General features: G+C 50.6%; 1 protein-coding gene across 2 annotated transcripts in view; it reads left to right on the top strand.

The window, feature by feature from the left end:
* Nucleotides 1-432: 432 nt before the first annotated feature.
* Nucleotides 433-15891, top strand: part of KAZN (kazrin, periplakin interacting protein) — a 1021370-nt gene continuing 1005911 nt past the window's right edge. The window contains exon 1 of one of the 2 annotated variants that reach the window (XM_044769729.2): nucleotides 433-1366. In XM_044769729.2, the coding sequence (XP_044625664.1) occupies nucleotides 1246-1366 (121 nt within the window). In that variant the 5' untranslated portion in view covers nucleotides 433-1245. The remainder of the gene's footprint in view (nucleotides 1367-15891) is intronic. The other variant, XM_044769730.2, reaches the window with a different exon arrangement.

Raw genomic sequence — 15891 nt, 5'->3', positions numbered from 1 at the left:
CTGCTGCTGATGCAGCGTCTCTCTAAAGTTAGCACCTTTGTGATCGGCAGATGGAATAGCAAAACAAAGATGCGGGATCACTGAAACAGCTGCTGTAATCATGTGAAAGGTATTTCTCCCTCCCCTCCCCTTTTTCCAGAGAAACTGCCCCTTTGGGGTCTGAGCGGGGGACTGATTGTTCTCTGCACAGAATAGGTCTGGTTTGGCAAAGATGAAGCACCCAGACTCCCTCTGTGTCACCAGAGTGCCATGGGGGACGTGTGGCATTTTCCATCTCATCTCTATTTGATCTTTGCATTTCACTGCTGGCATTCTCCTCTCCTGTGGCTGGCACTTCCTCGGCTGTGGGCATGAAGAGGTTACAGCAGCCGGGAGCCTGCAGGGCTGAGTTAGCACTTCCCTCTGCATCCAGAATATCTCCAAGTAACGGCCCTCTGCATCACGGAAAACGGGGGGCAGTGTGGGCTGGGGGGCCCCCTGCCATAGGTGGGAACAGGGGCTCTTTAGCCATGTCTCATTCCCCTCCCCACAGCCCTGCAAGGAGGGGGACGCAGCGAGGGAAAGGCATCCGGAGTGAAGGATGATCCAGGGACGCCTCGGTCCCCAGCTGCCCAGTGCCTGTGCTGCGCCCGCCTGCTCTCCGCTCTCCGCTCTCCTCGTCTGCGTCTGGCTGCTGGCTGCCCAGGGGCGCACAGACCTGGGACTGCAGCGCTCCAGGTCCAGGCGGACAGAGACCAGGGCTGGAGCTGCCGGAGCTGCGGGGCTTGCAGGGCCAGCTCCCTGGGGAGCCTGGGGCAGCCTTGCTCCCTGCCCTCCTCCCTGGAAGGAGACGCCGCGGAGCCAGCAGCGCTCTTCCTCCAGCTGGCGCTGGGACGTGGCTGGGGCACCGGCTCTCTCCAGCAGGCCACCAGACTGAGCAGCTCCATGTACCCTGCCCCTTCTGAAGCCAGAGTGGGTGACTGAATTCCAGTCACCCCTCCCAGACAAGAGGAAACGACTCCTGTTGGGTAAAACTTAGATTTTCTTTTGCATCTAACTCCTGCAGCTGTCCCAGATCTGCCCAACCCTACAGGGTTTCATTTTTCCCTTGATTGGTGTTCGAGAAAAACTGCAAGGAGTGGGTGGTGACAGGAAGAAACATTCTAAACTTTGGGGGCGGGGACATCTTCTTGGAAGTGACAGGTAGCCACAGACCAACGACATCATCTGTCACTCGGACACTCTCAGGGGTCTGGACGCTGCCACATGACCAACACCAAAGACCCCAGAAGAGCCATGGAATCCACACTGGCGACATCCAGTTCTGCCACAGGCCCCGTCACCTTCTCCCACGTCTTCGGTCAGCAGTGCCAACTTATGGAAGCAGGTAGGAAGCGTGTTGTGTGGGAACCGGGGTCCCCAGTGGTGGAGGCCCACGCGTGCGTCTGTGTGTCTGTCTGCATCTCTCCCTCAATTTGGAATTTGAGATCAGTAATTTGGAATCTGAGATTCAACTAGCCGGTGACGTGATTGCCTGGCATAGTCACTTTGAAGTTTTTAGGACATGCCATGAGACTGAATGTGCTACTTGGGCAGGGTGAGTGAGGGCGCTGGTCTCTGTCTCGTCATCTCTTCTCTGTGGCACCCGGAGGACGAGGGAAGGCGCCTCAGGAGGGATCTGATGACGTGGTGGCTGTGGTCATCTTTTGAGGGCAGATGCCAATGTCAGACTACTCGTCTTCCCATCAGCTTGCGCCTCCCTGTTGTTCAGAGTGGTGGTGAAGTCACGCTTCTCTAGTCACCAAGGTATGAACAAGATGCTTGTGACAGTGTCTGCCCCGGGCAGCCTCTCCAAGCCCTTGGCTCTGCTATGGGGATTCCTCACTGGTCTTGGCTCAAGACTGTCTTCTAAAGGCTCATGTTGTAAAGAGAAGGGAAAACTTGGTGTGGGCTGCAGCCTGACCCTGTGCCAGCCATCTTGCCAGGATGTGCATTTGGTCACAAAGAAAACCAGGGACGGGTGAATGGCTTGGCGTAAATGGTCACCATGATGGAGCCCACAGACTGGTACTTGATCCGTGCTTATGATTATGTTGGAGTCACATGAGAAATTGAATGCCTGATTCTCTGCTTTATCAGAGTTCATTCCTGTTCTTGGAGAAAGGACCACGTGTTTCTCCAATGGTTTCTTGGGTGTTAAAGTGTTAATTGTGCATTTTGGCAGTGAGTCTCTGGAAGACGGTGAGAAGAGCACTGTATCAGGAGTCTGGGAGCTGAGGGTGTTGATCTTTCACTGGGAGGCTACATAACCTTGGAAATTGTAGACCCCCTACCCTTTCCCCCTGGGAATCCATCTCTGGCTGCAAAATAAGAGAACTGAACTTGAGGCTGCCTGGTCCATCCAGGCCTTCGATTCTGTGAGTTCAGAGGAGCCCAGTGCAACAGAGCAGAGAAACTGGAGCTGGTTTCTAAGGATGGGGTGTGTGTGCGCACAGAGAGGAGGCTCGTGGAGTGGGTGAACGAGGGCTCTGTTGTTGGAGTGCCTGGGTTTGAGTCCCAGCTTCACCTATCATAAGCTGAGTGACCTCAGACAAGTTACTTAGTTTCTCTGTGCCTCAGTTTCCTCATCTGTAAAATGAGGATAGTAGGCACTATTCATAGGGTCATTGCAAAGATTAAATGAGTTAATGCACAGAAAACCTCAGAACAGTGCCCGGCACCTAGAGAGCACTCGTTTAATTTATGAGTATTTCTAGGGGACGTGGGGGGTGCTGGGCAAGCATCCTTCCATGGGCCAGTGGAGGCATCTCTGTTTGCAGAGAGTAGCATAGCTTCCCTCAGTTCTAGAAGATCGAAGCGTTGAGCACTGCCCTCTCCACCCGCAATTTGATGCTGCTTTGTCCAGAAGGTCAAGGCTGTCCCCCTCCACGTGTCCATGGACTGCTTGATCTACAGTGGCTCAGTGGCCCCTACTTCCACACGAGAAGCAGGGCTGGGGGCTTTCCTGGACTGAGGTTTCACATGTCTTTCTACTTCTCTGAAGTCTCGGGGGGAGACAGACTGGGTATCTAATGTGTCTCGATGCTGCCCCTGTGGCTTGATTCTCCAAGTTTCTGGAGGCTCCCAGGCCTAAAGCAGGCCATGAAATCCTCTGTCTCCTTTTTAAAAACAATTCTTTATGGCAAGAGAGCAATGCAATGTGGAATAATAATGACCAGCAGTCTCAAGGGAGAATGCTGTCTCTGAAGAAAGGCAAAAGGGAATAATTAACCTCTAAGTCAAAAGCGCTCACTCAATTGGGAGGTGGAAAGGATTGTGAGCAAACATGGATCCAATCGGTATCACAAATGAGATCTCAGATGTACGTGAGAATGACTCCAGGACTCCGGGGGCTTACAGCTGCGTTAACCATGTCTCTTTCTGAGTGAGAGGCAGCTGTCAGTCAGACATATTCACTGAGCACCTCCTACACGCTCTCTCTGCACGGTGCCAAGAACCGTAGAATCTGAAGATTAAATCACGGTCCTTACTCAAGAAAATGGTGATCTAGGCGGTGGTCAATGCAAAGCATAGTGAGGAAGAGAGAATTATAGAGGGTGTGCCTTTCGGGATTCCATTTTTTGAACAACTCTTCCTATATGTTTTACATAAACTATCTTAATTTTCCAAAATCCTAACAATTTCCACAGTCAAAGGAAACACTCAGAGGTCCTGCATGCCTACAGTCACGCAGTTGGGAAGTAGCGAAAGGGGAATGGGAATCCTCATCTGATGTCCGAGACTGTGCCTTTAACCCCAGCAGTGTGTGGTCCCCAGTGAGGACTTGGGTTGATCCTTGTATCTGTAGGCATCTCATGTCTTAGGAGGAGAAGTTGATTCCTGAGAGATGGAGCAGTCAAGGATGCTTAGTGGGGTGGAGGTGGGGGGATGAGCATAAAAGGGCACATTGAAGTAAGGAGGGCAGTGATAGACCCCTGACAACAGAGGCGTAACTGGGCCTGGGGGAAGCTAACGAGATCTTTGACCCAGTTAGTGGTGGTGAGCTTGTGATGGTCCGGGGGAGTCACGGAAAGAGTATGGACTTCTTTCTCGTTCAGTCCCAATTCAGCTGTTTGCTGGCTGTGTGAACTTGGATGAACCCCAAAGCCCTAGACCAGGGTTGGCAAACTATAACCCTGGGGCCAAATCTGGCCCACCACTTGTCTTTGTAAATAAAGTTTTATCGGTACACAGCCACTCCCATTCATGTACATTTTGTCTGTGGCTACTTTTGTGTTACAAAAATAGAGTTGAGTAGCTGTGACCAAATCATGTAGCCTGCAAAGCTGAAAATAGTTACTATCTTTCCCTTTGCAGAAGAAAATTGTGCTGATCCCTGCCCTAGTCCAACATACGTCACACAGAATGGGGGTAAACATAACTTGTGTGGGACAATGGAAAAGGGCTCAAGCCTGAGAGTTTGGTTCTGACTCTGCTTCCTTGCTGGCACTTTTGCTGCTACGTGGTGCCTTGTTTTCTCGTATCCTCCTCCGAGCAGGAGCTGCTTCAGGAAGCATTTAGAGTAGATCTGAAAGTTCTAGTAAGAATAGAGTTCCCACTGTGTGTCCAGATGTAGCACGTGGGCTGGGCAAGATACGTCTGCCTCCTCTTCGTGGTCGCTCTGCAGGGAGATGGTGCGTTTCCTATTTAGTGGGTGAAGTTTAGATGTCGGCAGAGTGGGGACTTAAACCTCAGTCAGCCAACCCCACAGCCTGTGCTCAAAAAAGGCACTCCTGTGGCTTCTGCAAGGGCTTTTAAAAAATCTGTCTTGCCTTTCTCAACGACTTGGAGGGGAGAGCCGCGTTCTGGCTCTCTCATGGGTTTTGAGGCTGTTGCCACCCTGTTCCTCTCCAAGGTCCTTCAGCCACTTCAGAATGATTAGTCCTATGAACTGAATTCTCTTCTCTTTCTGACCCCGCATCCCCCTGCCCAAAATTCTTTCCCTTTCCTTTGGTCCCTGCTGTAGTCCAAAATGGTAGGTGGGAAGTTAGCCTGGCCAGGCAAGTGTGACCGATGGAGGCTGCCATTCTCCAGTCTTCCTGCCTGACCTCCTTCAGGTGGGAGCTTAAGGCCACGTTCCCAGGCAGGCCACTGGCCGACTTCTCAGTCTCCTGCATCGCTCTGGTTTCTACCACTTTACTGAGGATGTTAGGCGGAAATCTGAGGGAAAGGGCAGTAGAGTCTCAGGCTGGCGTACTGTTAATCTCTGTATAGCTGAATAATTTCCTTGTCCATCTGCCCCTTGGCCCCCAAAATGTGACCAGGTGCCCCTCTGACCTGGTGTTCGGCTATGTCTCTGTTAAGGGCTCTTACCTCACCCCTCAGCCTGACAAATGTTTGTTGGGGGACCCCAACTTTCAGGGCATGGCTCCTGGGGACTTCCTTTCTTGCTCTGACTTGCTAAGCTGCTCCCGTGTCATCCTAGTTGATTTCCAGCATTTCCAGCATTTTCACGGGGTTGCTTTGCTTGACTAGAATGTCTGAAGTCATTCTGTCCAATATGTCCTGCTGACACCGCATGCCTCCAGGCCTGGCTCAAGGGGGAGGGTGGAAGAGAGCAGAGGACAGGAGGGTGACACGACGTGAACACCTGGACTGCTTCCGTTTTGCAGCAATCCTGGGTTGCACCTCAGCTGCCACCAAGGTTCCCCATTTGTGACATCAGTTATGGATCAGTCTCCCGCTCCTTGCCTTGTAGAAACTCAAACATATGCAAGCCATGTCTGTCTGTCTCTCCCTCTCGTAAGTCAGCCTGATACCTGGAGCCTGGGTCTGGTCATCTATTGACTTTATTACCTTGTTCCTGCTGAAAGCTGCCAGCTGAACCCCTGTCCTGCCTTTTGAACAATATAGGGACCCATCTGAACGTATAGCCTCTGTGTGTTTGGAAGCCACTTGCTGTATTTATAGCTAAGAGAGGAGAGAACTGAGATTTATGGCATCTGCTGTGAGCTGAGCACATTGGGTGCTTTTGCAGAAGTTAAACAGATGAAGATGAGCAGAGAGGAAAGAGCCCGGCTTCCTGTGTTTCCATCTATGGGAATGGGAACTCAGTTTTAAGGTTTCCTTTTAGATCCCAAAGAGGTGTTTATCTAGGACTTGCTTCTTACCTGGCTGTTACTCTTGTGGGAACAACAATATGTTTTGACATTCTAGGCGAGGAATTATTGTAGCGACTGCTGGCAATGGAGCGTAAGCAGAGCTGACACTGCTGGATGCTTATTCAGGGACGGTGCTTACATGTTACCTAATTTTATCCTTGTCACATCCTTGTAAGGCAAATAAAATCATCCCCATTTTATAGATGAGGAAACTGAGGCCCATAAAGGGAAGTGTTTCTCTTAACTAGTTAGTGGTTGAGCCAGGATTCAAATTCCAGCCATGTGGATCCACGGTCTCTTCTTATTCCTGTTCTTTTGTCAAATTTCCCAGCTCCTCCAGGAATTCAGCTCCAGACACATTTTTGAACATCTGGGCCAGCAAATAAATTTTTCCCAATGAATGTGGAATCTGCAGTAACGAGTTGATGTCCACCTTCCGGGAGTTTGTAGCTTAAAGGGGGAGTGACCTACGTCTTCCGTGTTTCCACAGTACTATCCATGTTGTGTTGTGGTTCCTGTTCATCGATGCCTTCTCTATGAGACTCTGAGCTGCCCGGGGTCAGGAACTCTCGTCTTGGTTGCCTTTGAGTTCTCCACGCCTCATGCGGTGTCGGCAGTGTTGCAGTTTTCATCAGTAAGGCACCGACACGTCTGTTTCAAGCCAAATCACCTGTCCTTTTACGGGATGGCTGTCATCTTCAAGAGAAGTTCTTTGCGTGATGAAATGGTGTTAGTGGGGTCTGGCAAAGCAAAATTGTGGTCACGTTCATTCTCTTTCAAAGACTAATTCTTCGGAGCCCTCAGGTTAGCTTGTAGACTCAAGGGCAGTGGGAGAAACAGTTTATCCAATAGTCCATTGAGCTGGTCAAATTGAGGACTCCTAGGCTCTTAAAGGGAAAGAGGTCTACTAGTTGGACATAATGGACAAAGTGGTGGGCACTGGCTCCTCATTGCTCTCTTCCAGCATCTTCTCCCTGTTCAGTCTCCCACCCTCAGTGCTGAGGTAGGGTTTTCTCAGCATCCTGGTGATCTCCTTAGGATGCAGGCACTGTCAGCAGCACCCCTTGGACCACCTCTTGACCTCAAAAGTCCCCGCCCTTGGTGCTTGTATGAGGGAAAGCAGGAACAAGTTGGGTGCGTATTGTGTTGGAATAAGCAGCATGCGCAGGAGCCCTGGCTGTGAGCAGCACAGACTTCCCACAGGTCATTTCATCAGAAGCAGCAGCTGGTCTCTCATTGACTTATTTCTCCAGAGACCTACTTGTCAGAGGTGGGGGCACATGGTTACTTGTATGGATTTAAGAGCTTAATTGCGTGGGTTCAAATCCCTGTTCTGCTGTTCATTAGCTGTGTAAACTTGGGCAAGTACCTTAACCTCTCTGTGCTGTAGCTTTCTCATCTATAAAGTAAGGATAATAGTTTACCTAATTCATACAGTTGTGGTGAGTCTGGCAATGAGTAAATATGTATAAGGTGTTTATCACAGTGCCTGGCACAGAATGCAGTCTATGAATATTTGCTATCTTAGTGAGTTTGGTCTGCTCTAACAGAATACCACGGACTGAGTGGCTTAAAGAAAAACACAATTAATTCTCACAGTTCTAGAGGCTGGGCCGCCTGAGGTCAGGGTGCCAGCAGATCTGGTGTGTGGTGAGGGTCCTCTGCCTGGTTTGCAGAGGGCTGTCTTCTCGTAGCCTCACATGGCAGAGAGCAGAGAGCAAAGAAGAGTGCCTCTTCTTAGAAGGGCACTAATCCCCGTGATGAGGGCCCCACCCTCACGACCTAATCACTCCTAAGGCCATCACACTGGGGGTTAGGAGTCCAACACATGAGTTTTGGGAGCACACATGTTCAGTTCACAACACTGTGCTTATTGTGATTTCGCATCAGCACATTAAGACATTCCTTGTAGTCATGTCTTTGGGACCAGTAAAAAGTTGCTACTTTTTCCCTCTGCTAATCACTGCTGTTTAAAAAAACCCTGAAACTCAATATTTGTTCTTTCCTTGACTCGCAAGGCCAGGAATCACCACGTGGACGAGAACTTCCATCCACCAGTCGCAGAAGGGTGTTTAAAGAAGGTTCACACTGGACCCAGCTTCCCTGGGACGAGCCCAGGTCATGTCTGTCTTTCCGGCATAGTTAGTAACAGCATCTGCATTCACTGTCAAGCAAGACCTTGTTTGCGTGATCAGTGATGTGGTGAGCCTTAATAAGGGGCAGCTGCATAAATGACATTCAAATTTTACTTAAAAGGAAAAGTGGAGCATCCGATCTCAGAGGAAGCAGTTTAAGGTTAAAAGACAGTCAGTGGAAGAAGCAAATTTTTGGTTGAAAACAGGAGCCAGGCAGGTCAGGCGAGCTGGGCGCAGCTTCTCAGCCTTACTGTGGGGGTTGCCGGTGTGGCCGGATCTTGTTCTCCAAGAGAAACCTAGAGTCTTGATTTTCCTGCGAAACCTCCCGATGTTTGAATGTGCATTACCTGATGAAAGATTTCCCATTCCAGAGGGTCGGACTCAGGCAGCTGTGTCCTGCCTGTGGGCCCCCAGTTTAGGATCTCCAGTTTAAGCCCGAGTTCTCACTAACAGGTCTCTTGTTCCAGCCTCAGTCGTATTCCTACTTTGTTATCCTGTTCCCTCGCCTTTCCTTGAATAAAATAAAAGCTTTTGATGGAGGCCCCAACTCTGGTTCTTGTCCATATTCCCTTATACAACAAACGTGGTCTGCTGGGGCCAAGTAGCGTCCCAGCCCTGGGGCTTCTGAGCACCCCTTTGTGAGATAGCCGACCCTTGGGCGTTGTGATAAATGTGTTTTTCTTGAGCTATTGGTGTTTTCTCCCTCGTCTTAGCTGTGGGAACCTGGATAAGACTTAGCAGCAGTTGGGGAATATAAATAAAGGTGGAACATAATCCTGAGGCTCCAGGACATGCCAACTTTCGGCTGAGGTGAAAATGCTGGGACAAAATGACAGCAGGTAGATTTTCCTGCTGGGAGCTGGTCTAGGGGGTACCAAAGCCCAGCAAGGAGGGGACGAGAAAGGTGCTTTTCTTGCCCGGGGTAAACCTCGCCTTTAGACTTGGTCTCGTTCTTGGACACACGAGTTGACTAGCTTAACTTCCTGTGGGCTGTTCTCATTAGGTCCAATGTGGTTACCTGAACCAGCTTCTGAGAAACTCAAGATTTGTTTCTGCTCATCTCCTCCTCATCAGATAAACATTTAACGCGAGGGCAAAGCTCGGACCCGGACAAGCTTCTCCCACCTCTTCCCAGATGAAATGGAGCGGCTGTGGGTTTAACAGATCGGAAAGAAAAGCACATTCCTCAGGGCTGGTCCCCCTCTGAGGTGGCTGGTGGGTGAGTGAGGCTCAGCCCACAGCGCAAATCACTAGGCGAGAAGGAAGCGAGGAGTGTTTCCACATGGTCAGAGGGAAACCCCAGAGCAATAAGGATCACTTGAAGACCTGAAACTGACAGTGTGATATTTGGAGTAGGGGAGATTGTAAAAGGCTGTGGAAACGCAAAAATAATCCTAGTACTAGTGATGTATTAGGATCCCCACCCTTCCCTCGTCTTTTATAGTGGTGACTTTTAGACCTTGATGAATAACCCATTTCCTGTTTTACTGTAGTCTTACACAATGTCTTTCTTTTGGTCGTCAGCTCCTTTGACCAATTCCGATCTCATCTATCCTTCTAAGGATGTAAGGAATAAGCTAGCTGGAACAGACATAGTCTGGGCTTTTCCTGGAAAGGTAAATGTGCTTTCGTTGGTCCTTCGTATCAGCTGTCCCCTCTAGTGCCTGTATTTACCTTTTGTTTTAATCTTCAGGGTCTAGCGTGTCGTTAGGAGGGGGACCCAGCCTCGGACACCAAGGAGAAGATCCGTCCGGAGGGCTCCCAGCTAAGGAAGAAGACAAAGCCGTGAGGGCAGCCGAGTGCCCAGGCTCGGCTCCGCTTGCATTCTGGGACTTCTGGAAACTTGAAATCTTCTCTTTGATCTTCTTGAAGTCATTATCTGTTACAAAGAGTGAGGACTAGTTAGGACACTTGAAAAGGGGACCAGTTTGGAGACTAGAGTAAAGGGGAGAGGGAGGAGGTGCTTTCCCTGCTTACTGGTCCAGGGAACCAGAAGGGTGATAGGCTGGGGGAAGACAGCCAATTCTTGGGAGAGATTTAAAGGGACTGCAAGCTGCTCTGAGAAGGAATGCTCCTGGGGACTCGAAAAGGCCAGAGTCTTGGCCTTATTCCAAGATGAGAAGTGAATCTCAAAAGGAACTTACACCGTGGGGCCCTCTGAATCTCTGGGGAGACGGCAGCCCCAGTCAGGAGCACCAGGGATGAGAGGGCTCCAGGAATGGTCAGAACTCCTGGCCTTTGGTCAGAAGGGACACGTGGGCAACCCCTCAGGGCTATGGGAGACCAAGAGGTCTACCAGGGAAGGGAGAAAGGTCTGTTTAGGGACAAGGCAAGGTCCATCTCCTGATTGGTGCTCCAAATGAAGCAGGTGTCCAAAGGGCTGGGAGGAGGGACTCGAAGTGGGTCTAGCTAGAGGAGCGGAGGGTGGGGAGGCAGGAGGCAGAGCTGAGATGTGCCCTGGGACATCGGGCACCAGCACACACCATCATCAGCACAGAGGAAACCTATAGTGCTGAGACAGGTGAAGAAGGAAGTGGTGTCTGAGGGAGAGAGCCCCCCACACCTCCTCCCCGCCTCCAGCAGGCAACACCCCACCCCAGTTAAGCTGGGAGCATTGTAGGGAGAACTCCAAGGTCTGAAGATTGGATTCTAGAGACCCGGCTGGTGACAGGTGAGCTGGTCATCAGTGGTAGGGCCCAGGCTATGGTGGAGACCAGGACCAGCCACAGAAAGGACTCTGTGGAAGGACCTCCAAAAGTTTTGGAGTTTTATTGGCCAATGTTATTGGATGACATCAGCTGGAGATAGATTTCTGGGTTGGCTTATTTTCCTCTCAGCATTTTGGGCATGATATTTCTGTTTTCTGGCTTCCATGGTTGCTGTGGGCCTCTACTGATCTTGGAGTCCTTCTCTGTAGGTGATCTGCCTTTTCTATGGATTTGCTTTTAGCATCTTTGTCCTGGCAAAGGACAAACGGACCAAGAGATTACTAGGTCATGCTTCTTGTGGCTCTTTGGAAACTAAGACTCACCAGCTCGTGGGAAGACCATTGCAGAGTGGAACTCCCTGTGCCCTGAGGTAAAGTGTGAAGTGGTAAATGATGGCTTCCTGGCTCCGTTAACCCAGGGGAAAGAAACAGCCTACGTGGGTGGTTTTTGTTTCTACTTGTCTTGAAGTCGTATCCCTCTTCCCAGTTAGTGTCTGGAAACTTGATGGAAAGGTAGCTGGAATTCCCCCCTGAGAGCTTATCTCCACCTTAAATGGAACTTTCTAGAACCACAGGGCACCCCCTCCAGGCCCACAGTTCCACTGAAGGCTGGAATGTGCTTTGTGTCTTTCCCACCGGTATCAGGGATCAGCATGCTGGGTCTCTCCACAATGACACCGAGTGGCCCCTGGGGAAGTCCCCTGAGAGTTGTGTCAGGGGTTTGGCAGAGTGAGATCTAGGACCTAAATTCAGTGTTAAGCTGGCAGGGGCTGGCAGAGAAGATTCCTGCCCAGGGCTGCAGGCCCGGACATGGCAGAAGGAGAGGCAGAATTTAGGACAGGGCCTTCTGAGGGGTGTGTACCTGTGTGTGTGTAAGCAAGGAGGGGTCCTGCAATGACCTAGGCTGGCGTCACCTGTGTCCCTGCCACCCTCAGGTCCAAGCCCTCCTCCTCTCTGGGGGCAGATTCTAGAGGGAACTGGTCCCCGGAGCCATTGATATTATCTCCTTGTCCAGCAGGCCTTCCACAAACAAACCAAACTTCTGCCATCCCCACCCAGTCTTCAAATTTTTCTGGGAAACATGAGACTGAATTAGTCTGGCCACCTTCAAGTTGGATTCTGGAGAAAGCTCAATTTCCCAAGGAGAAGTTTCTGAATGGGTTTGGGACTAACTTCTCCGACTGCGACATTTTTGGACTTAGATGGTAATTCTGGTGCCCAAGCCAGGGGAGATTATGAAATTGTGTAGTTCACAGAGAACAAGAGGATGCGCTCATCCTAAACTAGAGTTGATTCTCTAGGAGGATCACTGGGGTCTCAAGAAAGCGATACCCATACACAAATTTCTAATACAGATTAGCAGTTGTAGAAGCCACAGCAGACCACGTCCAGAGCCTTTGCTCTCCGCTGGCCTGCAGAAATGGAATAATTTAGATTACAGAAAGCTCTGGCCACGTTTTAGCAACCGGTCAATTTTTCTGCTTGAAGCAGAATTCCTGGACTTTGTTTTGTGTGAAGACATAGTTTATTTTTAGGTCCATCGGGGAGCCAGTGATGTGGGTAGCTCAGAAGGCTGGCCTGCCAGTGCAACACAGGCCCCATTAACATGTTGTCTGGTGGCCTGGAAAGACTCTCCTGCCTGCTCTAGCATGAAGGACCAGCCAGTTGCCTTTGAGGGTGATGAGAAAGGTCATGAGAAAGTTGGAGGGTTTCAAAAGAGTGCAGGCTTGCCTGCACAGAGCCTATTGCCAGAGGCCCCAGTTTAGCCCTTGGGCCTGACGACTCTTTGGCTAAGAAAGCTCCAGCTGAAATGGCTCATTCCCCTGAGTACTAAGTGTTCATTAAAAATCCCACTTTGTCAGATGGTACCACCCTGGCTGTCCCCAATTTAAACAAAAGTTCCTTTGTGGCCACTGACCCTTGTGAGTAGACCCTTGGGGCCATGCTGAGGCCAGAAGGCAGCTGGTGGAGCCTTTGCAGCCTTTCTTGGTAAGGAGGTGATCACTGGTAAATGAGCCCAGCACGGCACAAGAAGAACCCTATGCTATCATCTGGTCCCTCGGTAGATTAAAGAATTGTGAGGTCTGCGCTTCACTTTCCAGGGTCATAAACTTCCCAAGTGGTGAACAGGCCTGAGCTAGGACACTGAGTCGCAGAAGCTGCCGTGTTGCAGAAGTCTGTCGCTGTGGGACCTGTGCTCACTCCAATGACACAGCTGTTAGGACTTCCGTGAGCTGGAGGAGAACATAAAGTAAACATGAGTTTTTTAAGACCCAAGAGAGAAAGGACAAGGCCACTCACTGGGCTGCCTTCTTTTGCAAAGGGGGTAGAACTTGCAAGTTTGCTCTTCTCCAGGTTCTTATGACCTGTAGACGGATGAAATCTGCTGGTCAGCACAGTAAGGAGGTACCTTCTCCTACGAGAGCTCTCTACGGGAGAAAAGACGGGCCCTTGGGTGGAATTTAGGTGTGGAAGTTTCTTATGCAAACACAAGGTGACTGAGGATCCTAGCATCCACCTTGAGTTGGGCGACTGGTGGACACCATTTAATTGCACTGGGTCTTTAGCAGCAACAGCAAAGTGTGTGTCTGCAAGGGAGATTACAGTCCAGGCCACACTGGGGCAATTTCAATGCATGACTCTTCGTTGGGTCTCTCTCCCTCCTGGGATGCCTGACATTAAAAATGTCTGTAAACCTACGAAAGGCGGGAGCATCCTTCAGGGGCAGGAGGACCAGGAGGGAGGAGTGGGTCTCCCTCTCTTTCCAGGTGGTGAGGGGAGGGCCGAGTCTGGTCTTGGAGGATGGAAAGGTTGAGAATGAGAGAGAATCTGCCTGGGTCTGTTCTAGCTCCGTCAGGGTTTTTCCCCCTAAATGGTGTTCTTGCACCTGCTTTCTTGCCCACCTGTTCCTCCGTCCACATTATCTTCAGAGAATCACAAATCAATATTCATTACTTTGGCTTATTCAGGATAAAATGTCTTTCTTGGCGTCTTGTGATTAAAGCCTGGTTTGAAAATGTAGTGGGACTAATTAAGCATTTATAAGGGGAGGAGAACACTTCTGCCAGCCTTGTGGAAAGATTGTCTGAGCTAAGACCTGTGAGAATAAGGGGGATGGGGATTGCCAGGGATGGAAATACGGGTGGGAGACCGGCAGCAGCTCTAGCCCGTTTCCTGGGCTGGCCTTAGGAAACGCATTGCAAGTGTTGAGTGTGGGGAGCCCTCATTCAAACCCCATGGTGGTTGTCAGCCTCACCCCTGCGAGCTGGGATGGCTGACCAGGAAGGGCCCTGAAAGCGGACATTCGGACTGGCCATTCAGATGGTGTCAACTCCCACCTCACGTCTGGAGGCTTTTCCATATGGAAAGAGATTATAATCCTTCACGGTCGACTCAGGAGGGTGGGGATTCTCCTGCTTTCTGATGCCAAAGGAGACTATTGCTTCTCTCGAGGGCTGTAACGATCCTGTCATTTTGAAAATCCTCTTTTTAAAATCCATCCCGCGACCTCCACAACCTCGGAGGCTCAAGCAGAAACATTTTGAGTAGAAAGCTATGTCCTCCAAGTCAAAAATTTTATAAGGCACGACACCGCTCTGCAAAGCGAGAAGAACTGACTGCCAAAGACGGTTGTCAGCCGGAAGTTGGGGTTGCATTTGGACCCCCAGAAGTCCCTTCTAAGTGATTCCACAAGAGCATCGAAGTTTAGGGCAAGGGTTTGGTGTCACATCTGAGTTTGAGCTGTGCTCTGCTGTTATTGATTATGTGACTTTGGTCAAGTTATTTTTTCCCTATTACTATTATTTTAACAACAACCTCCAAACTGCAGTTTTTATGCAAATCGGTGATGGTATTTTCATAAGGTAGGCACTATGAGGATGATCAAAAGTGCATGGAAAGTCTTAGAGGAACAATGTCAGCGACCAAAGGCAGCCTCTGAGCGGAGCCCCTGGTGCACAGAGAAAGCCCTCTTCCTGGTGAGCACCTGGGACCTCCATTCTCTTGGGTCAGAAGAGAGCTCCACGCTTTCCTCCCAGGCCTGAGGAGCCCGTTGCGGGTCCTCTCAAAACCCTGGTTTATGGGGCTGCTTTGGTGGCTGCGGAGCTGGTGATCTGTCCAATTCCTATGTAAGCACACACTTGACAAAGACTATATGAATCTGTCACTTGACAGGATAAACAGGCGCCATTTAATACCCTCCCGTCACCTCGACTTCCAGGGCTGGACTGGGGTGAGGGCCCAGCTCCTCCTGCTCCCGGGTCTGTGTTAACACCCGCAGGATTGTTGCTTGTCTAAAGGGGAAATGAAGACGTGCGTTGGAAAAAATCAGATAAAATTGATGAAGGGTTGACTAGAGTTTCCCTAGCTGTAAAAATGAAATCCCGTCTAACACAAATTCTCTAATTCCATCCAAGATTTACCTACGGGCCAAGCACCACAGAGAAACCAGAAGAGAAGCTGGCTGGTCCAGGAGTTGGGTTCGACTGGAGTTGCAGCTCTGCCTGACCGCCCCGCTGGGCATGGGGGCTGAGGCGAGGGCGCTGGAACCACCCGTGATGCTATATGAGGACTGTGAGGGGAATTTACTAAGCACCTAAGTGTTTCCTCAAGACAGGGCATTGTGGGGCTTAGTGCTTGCTTGCTCGGGTGGACAAACATTGGCAACAACGGAGGATCAGCAGGTGAGAGGGGAGGGGCTCCCAGAGGTGGAGGCTCAGGGGTGTTCTGGTCGAGCAGGGACCTGTGGGAGGCGGTGGGTCTTGACGTGGATCTTTCCGGACACCTTGTGCTGTGGGTTTGGTCTCCGTGGCGGGAGTCTCAAGCTCCCCCCGGCCTACGGTGGAGCGCCTGGAGGCAGCAGTTACTCGCTCCCCAGCGCTAGCCCCGCGAATGCAAAGGCTTTCGTTAGATCCTAGGAGAGTTCTAGGCG

The sequence above is a fragment of the Equus asinus genome, chromosome 5, assembly GCF_041296235.1.
Source record: "Equus asinus isolate D_3611 breed Donkey chromosome 5, EquAss-T2T_v2, whole genome shotgun sequence".
NCBI lineage: Eukaryota > Metazoa > Chordata > Mammalia > Perissodactyla > Equidae > Equus > Equus asinus.
This window is presented reverse-complemented; position numbering and strand designations above follow the sequence as displayed.